At 47.7% G+C, this 11,951-nt stretch overlaps 1 protein-coding gene across 1 annotated transcript; it reads left to right on the plus strand.

The window, feature by feature from the left end:
* Window positions 1-378: 378 nt before the first annotated feature.
* LOC135809277 (uncharacterized) lies at window positions 379-7,566 on the plus strand. The gene is made up of 2 exons (XM_065322592.1): window positions 379-3,208; window positions 6,022-7,566. Exons 1-2 carry the CDS (start codon window positions 2,401-2,403, stop codon window positions 6,846-6,848), a joined length of 1,635 nt encoding a protein of 544 aa, XP_065178664.1. The 5' UTR covers window positions 379-2,400; the 3' UTR covers window positions 6,849-7,566.
* Window positions 7,567-11,951: the final 4,385 nt, after the last annotated feature.

An 11,951-nucleotide genomic window follows, 5' to 3' on the forward strand; every position in this document is an offset into this window, starting at 1 on the left:
CGTGGTTACTGCACTCAACTGGCGCGCGGCGCATGGCACCGACTGAAACCTGATAGAGCAAGGGCGGCGATAGCAAATCGTCTGCAAATCTTCTGCTTAGAAAATAGAAATCCAAGTCACAACCCAAAAATTCAAGAGGGCAAGATGCATTAGTACTGACAGTAGTGATAGTGATCGAATAGCGGTATTCATGGTATTACTGCCATCTCTCACCCACAACATATTTTTACACTTTGTGCATACCACGTGTACCACGGCTAGGCTCACGATCACGAGCATGTGAGTTTGTAACCTTGTTTTCGGAGGCAATCAGACGTGTACGAGTAGATCTACTCGACATCTAATCATTTCGCCAAACTGGCTGTCGTGTTGAGGCACACACAGTCAGCTTACGTACGTGTATGATCGACATTCCACTGATCACGGTGCAGATCTACCCAGAGAGCGGAGAACTGCTCGGAAAGGGCTCAGTTCAGTCTTCACGACTTCAGATTAGCAACTGCCAGCTCTCTGGAATAATTCTGCTCAGCCACAATTGCAAGTAAGTTAGTGGACAAATACGACCCCATCGCCTCGGACACCTGCCAGGCATCGAGCTTCTGGTTACTGATCACAAGTGGCGCTGATTGCTGTCTAGCTACTGTACTCTGTAGATCTACTGGTAGTAGTGGTACTAGTACAGGTATCACGAACCAATGCGTGGTGGTGACTGGGGGGAAGCATACCAAACGAACTGTTACCTGCAACGAGCCAACAATTCAACACTGAGTGTGAGCCGTACCGATCCAGCACAGCATGCTAGGACTACAGTGGCACTACTACTAAAGTACTACTACTAGTGGGGAGTAGGATTGTGGAAACATAATTATTGCGGTGAGGCAACGGTGGATCGGTGTGGCGCCGGCGGCTGGCCAGAGTGCATCTCTTACTCTGAGGAAATACATCCCACGGAGGAGGTGAGGATCGGAGCAGCGTCAGTGGCAGCTGAATATTCACACCGTCACTGCATTTGCAAGCCAGTGTCACATTTTAACAACATTACGTATCGAACCCGTACCGTACGGTCTGTGACGGAGCAGGACCATGAGCTGCAGCTAGCTAGCACACTTGCTAGATCAGTGGGGAGTTATGAGTGAATGATCGTCGTCGTCAATATCATCTCACTTTTAGTCCATGTGTACATGCAGACATTACTCGTAATACTCGGCACTTGGCAGTGTGCCGTGTGACTCGTGGAACTGCCAGAGTGTGAAACGGCCGTGTTCGCAGAGATTCCGACGCCCGCGCGAGCGGGGAGTGTAACTGTGAGAGGTGGTGGCTAGCTTAGCTAGCAAACCGACCACAAATCTACCAGTGCCACGTGCTCGATACTAGCAGCTAGTCAGTAACTCTTCCATCGGCTTGTAAGTCACGCTCTTTTTCGCAGGTTTACCTGCTGAGCTGAAACAGAGAGAGCGACTCCAACAACCCGATAATCAAACGGCATCTTTTAGAAGTTTAGTGCTGTGGTGGGACCGTTTGTCATTGAGCGGAGATCCTCGAGAGAGGACTAAACGACGCACTCATCCCCCGTATTGCTTACTGTGCTTGCTGTGACGAAGTCGTTCATCCGCAGCCCTCGGCCATACCTATCATCTGAACGGGATCGATACCCACGTCCACGTTACACTACCTCGGGTCTGTGTACGTATTCTAGAAAATATGTGTACCTGCGCTGCAGCGCTACGCAGCTAGCAGTGGGAGCTGTCTGCAGCTAGCTGAGTGCATGAACCGCGCGGTACTCATCGCGAGCAGGCTGCCAACCACCCAGTAGTGTCGATGTGTACGTGTCGGCGTATCTTCCAAACTGAACGTGAGCCTCTTACCCAAAGTGAACATCATTCGGAAAGAGCTACGCGCTGATACATTAGTGGCATAGTGCCACCAGCGAGGAGGTAACGGGCAAACAGATTCCAATGCTAACCGGCAATAGCGTGTAAGTTTGTTTACGAAGAGCTACGAATCCAACATTGATCCACCAAACCTCTCGCAGGAACCACTTAGCAGGGACACAATCACCTACGAGTTTGCTGCCGCTTGTTCAGCTAGATCAAACTTGGATTCCTCTCGACCTGGTGTTGTGTCTGCAGTATTCAGTGTCGACCTCGACAGTTTGGTGACATGTCAAGTTGGTTTGAGTGGTGGTGAAGATCAGTGCGACCGGGTTCTCTATGTTACCGGTGGATTCGAGCGCAGTTTCTTGATATTCCGTTTCCCTTCATCTGCTCTTCTCGCTACACGGTCAACACGAGTCGAATGCTGCTTTCGACAAACATCTAATCAAATGGTATTATATGAGTTAGTTCTCAGTGTTTGTTAGTGCCCCACAAAGCTGAATTGCGAGTGGGAACTGAGACGAGAATGGAGCATTCTATACCCCGGCCGAGCAAGAAGCCAAGGATATGCCAGCGATGCCGAACACACGGCAAAGAGGAACTTTCCACATCGGAGCACAGAGGAAGCTGTCCGTGGAAGGATTGCCAGTGCGGCAAATGCCAAACTATCCAGAGAGAAAACCTACGTCACTCCGAGTACAATAGAAAAAGGAGAGCGGAAAGAAGAAAAGCGAGTGAATCTAAAAACTACTATTTAGCCCATCCCCATTCAGGTCATCATCATCTTATTCATCAAACATCACCACAGCCGCAGGCTGCGCACAGTAGCTTATACGTCTTGATGCCTGATGGTCAAGCAACCAGCGGCCAGGGCCAACCTTACATACCGCAACAGGTGAAGCCTCCAGATTACATCCAGCAGCCCTATATTCCACAACGTCCGCCCCTGCATGTACCGTCGCATACACATCCACAGATGCCTCACCATCGGGCAAACGATCCACATATGCCTCATCATCGGGCTAGCGATCCGCAGATGCCTCACCATCGGGCAAACGATCATCCACCAAGTCGGCATGGCCCGCCCTTTTACGGAGAGGGGCCAGCTCACCATCCACATCCACATGTTACTATGCCTAGGATGTATCCTCATGCGCCTTATCCCCCAAGTGCAGTCTATGTTACAAGACCTGCGGCGACACCGGTCACAACGTATCCTGCCAAACGTGCACGGAGCAGCAACTTGGATGCGGATGAAGCATCGGTCGAGCCTCCGCAAAAGGTTTCGGCGCCAAGGCTATCGAGTCAGTCATCAGATGTAGCTCTAGATACCGGTAAGCTAGCCAATTGAATGAACTAGTTGCTTGCTTTCTAAGAATATCCTTAACATCTCTATTGCTTTAGGTCCGATGCACGCATTCCTAGCGTATCCTTTTTTTTTGTGATTCCCTTGGCTTGAGATTTAGGTCCTTGGGACTGGGAACCCGTGGCCTGGCGAGATGGATGGATGCAGTGAATGTGATTTTCTGAGATCACTTTGTGGTGCGTGTGATCTACTCACCTCCCATAGCTTGGTTTGGTTTGGTTTTTATTATTTCAGTTCGTTGCCTCGACAGTACAAAGTACAAATACCAAGAGGGACAAACGAAAAAAGAGAAAGGTAAAACAGAGCAGAAAGGAAGATGCAACTGGAAGGAAATAACAGCTGAAGGAGCTGCATATACGCCTTGATCCTTGAGGGTGGACCTCAGTGTTCCTATGGATGCGAACAACTTGGTCTGACTGCGTTTCATGCGCAAATGTGGCAACTCTTGGCTTGAGATTGATTTTCTGCTAGGAAGTGATCAGTGGGTACTGCCAGTACTGGACACTAGTGTAGTACATACACTGGATGCCCCTGTGCATTTCAGTTACCTGAGAACTTTGTTGAAAGTGGATAAAAGGGTAGCCGCCCACATCGACAGGGGGCATCCAGACAGCCAGGTGGAGAGATTGAGTTTTCATTGCTGAACAGCGGCTCTTCCGAGGTTGAGGGTTTGCTGACTTGAATATAATCAGGATGCATTTTGGGGGAAGAGCTTTTGCATGGTCTGGCATTTCCAATGGGATTGGGACTTCATGCCGCATGGGCACCTTCGCAATTTGTCTGAAGTGGGGGAAGGGGTTGGTGGTAGAACTTGATTGGATTTTCTCTCTCCCACTAGTCTGTTTTGTGGGATATTAGATGGTGTGGCGGATGGCTGTCATGGTGATTTTTGAATGATCCTGTTTTTTACAGGTGATGAGCTGCCCCTCTATGTATGAAAATAGGCTAGCAATCATTCTGCATTGGTAACATTGGAAGATTTGAGTGAGATCAAATTTCATAGTTTAGCGACAGTTTGGCGGGGTCTTCATCTAATGTTGGCGACAAACATGCAACATTTCGGTGAATGTTACCCTGTGCATAGAGTATGCACCCTCCACAGTCCAACTGAAAAGACATTTTTTTTTTTTTTACAAAATACACAACTCATCGGCAGGCACATGGGGCTAGCATGGGGTGAGATGGTGCTGGTGGGGCTTGCCATGCTCAACCGACCAGAGGTCTCGGCATCTTCACATGGCAGGCGCACCAAATTCGGGAGGGAAGCATAAGCATGAGGGGAAAAAAGCACGGGAGAAAAATGGAAGATTTAGAACGAGGGAGAGGATCTAATTTTGGAACACAGCAGAAAATAGCAAATAATCAAACAGATAATAGGAGTGAAAGGAGAGTGTCGAATGAAGGGTGCAATAGGGTAGCAGTGGAGATTGGCTACTCAGGATTGGCGACAATTAGGCTTGGGGTGGGAGAAGCAGGAGCATAATCCCGGAGGAGGCTAGAGGCATAATCGTGAAAGTTCATCGTCTTGAACCAGTGAGATTCTTGAGAGTACAAAATTAGCACACCGCTCAAGTTTCTCGCTTCACAAAACTCAACTTGAACATTCATTTCAGTACAAGCGAAACAAAACTAAGCTGGGACATTTCACTTCCAAGAGGGGTGCGGCAAACACTCCGGATCATTTGGCAAAAACCAATCGGCACATTGATCAATGGCACGGAAGGCAGATAAATAGGCACAGACTCACGTTTTTGCCGCATCGTTGCTTCATTTTTGAACTGAGAATTTTCAGATAGCATGCCTGCTGCTTTATCTCCTAAACTCAACTTTTGTAAGCCAGATACAATTCCGAAGCACTTGTAGAAACGCAGGCATACGTATGGCATACTCACGTACCGTATTTTCCCGTTTATAAGTCGACCCCGGTTATAAGTAGAAAGCCCCATACTTGGGACCTCATTTTGCCGGTTTAATGGTTGGTAAGCCGACTTCCCCTTTTTTAGTTCTGTTCTTAGGTCGTAAAAGGTTGACTTATGTTCGGGAAAATACGGTGGGTGAGTAAGGCCAAAATGCCATACACATTTGGCAACGATCTAGGCCTAGAGCTGTCTTCCTGTAATCTTTGCAATGACTTATAACTCAAGGGCACTAAACCAATGGTAGATGATGGGTGGGTGAGGGAGGTCAGGAAATACGGGAAAATATGGTACGTGAGTATACCATATGTACACCTGCCTCTCTTCAGAATTGTATCTGGCTTACAAACGTTGAGTTTAGGAGATAATGCAGCAGGCATGCTATCTGAAAATTTCAGTTCAAAAATGAAGCAACGATATGGCAAAACGTGAGTCCATGCCTATTTATCTGCCTTCGTGCCATTGGCCAACGTGCTAATGGTTTTTTGCAGAATGATCCGGAGTGTTTGCCGCACCCCTCTTGGAATTCGTCATCTGCAAAAACTGCACGCGATGCTAACATATTTAGTAGGTGCAGTCGATTTCTTGGTTCAACATTTGCTTCAGACTTTGAAACTTACGCTTCTTGTCAATATAGTATATTGACGGGAAGCAGGCTGTGGGGACGCAGCCCTCGCTGTAACCCAAACACTTCATGTACGAACTAGCACCAGGGGAGCCTCAATGCATACCATATTCCTTAGTTTGAGGGAGTCGCAAACGGGAACACTTAACTCGTACATTGTGTGCTGAGCTTGCAGAGTTTGGATAGAAATGTGTACCCTGCAATTCATTCATAGCTTGTGCTTCTCTTTCTTTTGTGTAGATGTATTCGAGCCCAACGGTCACCATGAGGAAAATCTGAGCCCAACAGGGCAGTCGGAGAGCCTTGGGTCAACAGGTGGGTCATCTGATGAAGGATCTTCTAGCAGTGATAGATCAACCGCAGCTGGACATGCGGAGCCAGGACCAGTGGATGGAGCACCTCCGCATACCTCTCCGCCACCGTTAACGTCGAGTGGCTATGATCCAGAAGTGCAGCCGCCGCCTGAATCCTGTAGTGACATTGACCAGTCACCGGTGCTCTTAGATGAGGGAGATGAAAGTGCACAGGAAGCCTCCTTGCCAGATCATTACAGAAACGATAACGTGCCGTGGAGATTAAAAGAAGACCATCCAACGCCACCGGCACCTCTCTTAGTAAAGCTATTAGATGAAAACCCAGGCATAAACTATCACATGGCACTCATGTACCTGACAGCATGTGGCGGAGATGTAGACAAGGCAAACCAAGCTCTGCGGGGAACCCGTAAGCCCAGCACTAGTACATCTTCCAACTCGTCTGACTATCCGGGACATGGTAGTTCGGATACCTCAGATATAGAAGTGGATTGTGAGGAGGATCGTCATCGACGCCGTGCTGCCTTGTCGCGGTATGGTTATCGCCTTGGGCAACCAGGTCAAACGACAGAAAGGGTAGCTGATTCCTGGTCAAGCTCAGACTGCTTATCTGAACAGGAGGAGGATCAGGAGAATTCGGGGCCGGAGAACCCCCGTTCTTGCAGAGGTAGTAGACGCTGTGTGCGCTGTCGGTCCTGGTTTTCTATTGTGAAAACGAACAACACCTCACTGTGCGCACGGCACAAACTATAAATCTCCTTCTTCATAGTTGTGGTGTGGTGTGGTGTGGTGGGGGTCTATAACAGCAGTACCAACATGCTGTGTGTAAGTGTGTCCTGTTTTGATATGATCGGTTTGTTCGTCGGTGACTCTTAGGGTTTTATATGTTTGGCTGTTCCAATATCCGGTGGGTGAAGGAAGTGAATGAAATATTATTGTCTTGCAGTATTGGTGTGGGTGACACACACAACTCAACTCGGTCAACTCCGTTCTAATAGGAAATTCTATTTCTCAATTATTATTATTATTCCCGTTGCTGCATGCTTCTTCCGGTGAGTGGCCGAGCACAACGCGGACATTTTCTTGTGATCGGTTGATCATAACCATGATCATGAACAATAACGGCTTTCTCTTTGTCTTAATCTGTGGATGTAAATGCTATTTATACTGGCTGTGTGGTGAATTGCTTTTTTGTTTGGTTTTGGTGACAACATTACTTGTCCTACTTCGATGGAAAACTCTCTGCTCTATACGAGTATGTTATGATGTGTATGCTGTCTCTAGAGATGTGTGACTTTTTCCCTGCTCTGAAATTAAGTGGCGAGCGTTAAGTTGTGTCAAGGCTGTGTATCACTTGTCCTACTACGAAGTACAACTCACTGCTCTACATGAGTATACTATTAAGCATGTGTGCTTTCTCTAGGGACGTGTGACTATTTTCTGTGCTCTGATATAAAGTGGTGAGTGCTCAGTGGTGTTCGAAAGGTTGTGTTTTAACTGTTAAGTGTCCAGGCTTGAAAACTATCATGCCTGCTGCTTTGCCTGCAACCCAATGCGAGGCTCACCCAGTACTGCATGATCAGTGTGGTGTTCAGCATGGCTGCTTCAATGGGGTAATATGTGGTGAGCATCCCACCGCACACATAATCACTCCTTCACTCCTCAGGCTCTGGGTAGCTCTTACTTAAAAGGTGGCAGTCTGGGTTCGCGGCCCGACCGCATGAACACAGCCGTAACTTCCATAATAATTGATGAATTTTGCTCAAATCTTGACCACATACCCAGTGTATTTCACTAAGTCCAATGAAGTATAAATCAAGCTCACACATGGGAATCCGCAGGCACAATAGTCAAATCTGCGATTATGCCGTACCACCAATACCTTAGACGCAATATGCAAACGCAGAAAGAAGCTGGGTAGAAACTGAGTGCTCCACAGGATTTCCTTCACATATACCTAGGTGCTAAGTGGAGCGGAATTTTGAAATCATATTCAGAACAAAGTACTCAAGCTGTCAAACAAAAATCATGCAATCGCGCAAAATTTAGGTCCTCGATCAGTAGCACTTTACTCAAAGCTACTAGACAAATATAAAAATCCATGACACTTAGCACCTTGATAAATGCTCACAGTTTCCAAAAATGTATGGTTTATGGGGTCTGTGACTTACAGGTTCTTTGCTACGCTGTCTAAGAGGTACGGGACTCAGTGGAAAATGGAGAAAAAAAGTGCTCTGTGCAAGTACAGATGGAGGTATGTCTGTCCAACTAGAACTTACTAGAACTTAGTCGAAGCCACCAGCTTCATATGTCAAACCTTCTTCCTCTTGCTGCTCATCCTGGATGCCCTTCCTGATCCTCCTTCGCTTCTTTCGTGACCTCTTCCCTTCTTCTGACTTCTTTCTGGCAGCATGTGCCTGTCTCTCACGGTCTAGCAGCTTGATGAGACGTGTCGTATGGTATCCAGTAGGGAGGCCCATCTCGTCCAGAACGCGTTTCACTGCCACACCTCCATCATTGAACCAGGCCACGGCCAGGTAGACGCACATCTGGACAGTGGGAGCGGATGCAAAGCCTGTCTTTGGACACAACTGCCACACGAGTCCATTGAACGCTTCGTTGCGATTCTGCGTAGCACCCTTCTGGCAGCGCTCGAGCAAACTCCGGTCGGACAACCGAATGTAGACCGGCTTCAGTTCCTTCCATACTGCCTCTGGCAGGATATTGTGGTGGGCGTAGACATCACCACCTGCCTGTTGCTGCTGCCATCTACACCAGCTGTTAATTCCAGGCGGACAATACTGGTGCTGAGGTTTACTGCCGCTGGATGCACGATGCATGAGGGATGCCCATATGGCCCTGGCCATGGCTTGCAAGTCTCCGCTGTTGTTCCGCACAGCCATGCCATAGTAGGCTTGCAGCTTGTTGATCATGGCATCCGTGAGGCGACCACGTCCGCCTATAGTGCGCCCATCAGCAAGCTTCTTGCCCGCAAGGTTTTTCTTCAGCTTTCTTAGGCTGGTACCGATGCGTTTTTGAACGTGGCCGACACATTCCTCCTTGACTACAGGCACCTCGGGCCCATACGGACAAGCGTCACGCACAGCCTTAAAACTCTTGGTATCTCCATCACCAATGTAGGTGGTGTACCTCAGCTTGCGGCTCTCAAAGGACCTGGCCCACAGAGTCTTGGCGGCTGCACTCTCCATGGCAGGAGCTGATACAGTGGTGTTGACTGAGGAATCGTGTTCGGCAATCTGTCGATCATAGTCATCTTTGGTTAGCTCTCCCTTCTCTTTTCTAGACGCCAAGTGCGTGCACTTGTGGCAAAACTTTGAAAGCACTTCGCAGTCCACCACTTTGCCGACATCATATGCAATTATAGTGAAGGCTCCGAAGAGCGATGCGAATCCTCGGCGCATCCAGGTACCGTCATAGGAAGCAGCGATATCGCTACCCCCATCTGCTGCGGACACTGCTTTCTCAGCTGCCTCAGTCATGCTACGCTCAGCGACGCTCTTGGACGCGGAATGCAGGCCTTTAGCATGGCTGTAAAATGTCGACCGACTCATAGGTGATGGCATATTCAGTGCACCCGCCAGCTTTACCATTGATTGACGTCCACGGCCAATCAGTCGCATTCCGAATACTGCTCGTCTGTGCACCTCCCAGACCCGATTGAACTTCTTGGACATAAATTCGCTTGCTATGTCGCCGCAGTTAACACAGGAAAGCTCCAGGCATGATGCAAGGCCTCCCCGTTGCGATTCGCTGATCGTGACTGCGCCATTACAGCCACTGCAACAAACTGCAGCTGACAAAAGCTGCTGAAGGCACTCGAGATCAATCAGGCGAAATCCATGCGCCCCTTCCTCACACTCTTCATCCAAGTCACTGTCGGAGGAACTGCTGTCGACTTCACCGCCACTTCCATCACTATCGCTGCTTGAAGACGTGGCTTCAGCTGACACTTCAAGGTCGTCATCAGACAGTGGCAAGTCAGGAATTTGTTCTGCAGGCGAAATTTTACCAGAGGGAGCCTTCGGCGCCTGAGACACTCCATAGAACGTTCTTTTCCTTTTCTTAGATCGTCCGGGCTTTCCCTTGGCTCTAGACTTCCCCATAGTAGCCAACGAAGGGGTTAGCTCCAAGAAACAATTACTCCAAAACAATTACTCCAAAAGTAACTAGTTTCAACAGCAGAGCGATCAGCTGAGATCATGAGAGTCGAAATTTGAATTTTTTTTGAATTTGCGCATGCGCAAAAGTTATCTTGGTTGCCATGGTGACAAACATCGTGCGCGGCTGTCAGTCTGCAGCGCAGAGGAGTACCAGGAGTCGCTCCTGAAAATTTTAATGAAATCGCTCAAAGATTGACGGTAAAAATCGGAATAGTGTGCAAACCTAAATTTTGTAGAAATTTGCTGATATTTCAGTATTTCAAAAACAATTGTGCAGACTTTGCGCGGCTATATCTCCGGAAGGAAGCACCCGATTACGCTCAAATTTTCAGGATAAACCCTTTGGACCATACACAAGACGCTGCCAGTGAAAAAATACAGAAAATCGAAACTTTGTTTTTTGACCCTCTGAACCCAGACTGCCACCTTTTAAAAAGTATTTGCCTTGCCCTGCCATACATGTACAGAAGTATGCATTGTTTCTAATGAACAGGGCGCTGCATGTCAAAGAGGTTCATGTGGAGGTTAGTACAAGTGGCATAATACATGTACATGATTGTACAACGATAAAATTCATAAAACATGATAATCATGTCATTCATACAATGGTCTCCTTGAGTCCTTGGCATAACCTCCATACAGCACTGCCACAGGCATGCTAGAATGAGAGTTTTCCCTTTTCCTCAGTCGATGTGTTACAACTATTTGAACTACATGTAACTAACTACTTGCACACTCATTTCTTCACAGAATTGTTTTCCTTGCAAATTGGTTCTGCTAATTTTATGTACAATGTGCACCTGAGACAGATGATGCCATGCTTTAGTTCTTCCACGACTTTAGTTTAGGCTCTCCTTGGCCCGGCTGAAGCTGGCACAAGGATGTATATCTACTTTCTGCAACTCTCCTTTGGGCTACAGGTAATTAGTTTAAAAGTAGAACTATACTGTCTCGGGAAATGATCACCTCTGTCCAGTATTTGCCCATTGTTGCATGCTCTTCAAAGTGCGAATGCTTTCATTCATCTGACAAGACTGGCCGAGAGCAGCGGGACCTGCGGCATGAATCGCACTAAATCAGCACCCAGTGAGGCATACCAACACTACCAACACTACACTACAGATCATTGCATTACCAATGCATGCTAACAATGCAGTCGACACCCACATACATTCTTACACTCTCACTCTTACTCCAGTAGAGTGCCGGCCATGGATACTATGTCGACATGTCTGGAATAGTAAAAACACTACAACTAACAAGTACAATCATAATCATTGTGCTATCATGTGACTGCACCACTAAGGCACTATTGTAGTCTATGTACTGACTGTAGTCTATGTACTGACTGTAGTCTGTGGAGAATGGTGTACTGCTGTTGCTACTGCTGACGCTTCCTCCACTTCTGACACAATTACATGTACATTGTAGCAGTATCAAAATATTTCCACTACTTACACACTTTATCTACATGCCCACTCATATACATGTAGAGTAGATAATGATCTATGTACACTGATTTGTTTTTGTAGCATGTGGTGTCACTGTGTGTGTGGGGGGGGGGGGGCTGTGACCCGGACCCGTGGGAGCACTTGCTTCGAATTGGAAGGAGGGGGATCTTGGTTTGATAGAATGATGGAAATGTGTGTAAGTACCTGCCGGTAGGTCGTAGTCA

This window comes from Sycon ciliatum, chromosome 2 (genome assembly GCF_964019385.1).
Source record: "Sycon ciliatum chromosome 2, ocSycCili1.1, whole genome shotgun sequence".
In the NCBI taxonomy this organism is placed as follows: Eukaryota; Metazoa; Porifera; class Calcarea; order Leucosolenida; family Sycettidae; genus Sycon; species Sycon ciliatum.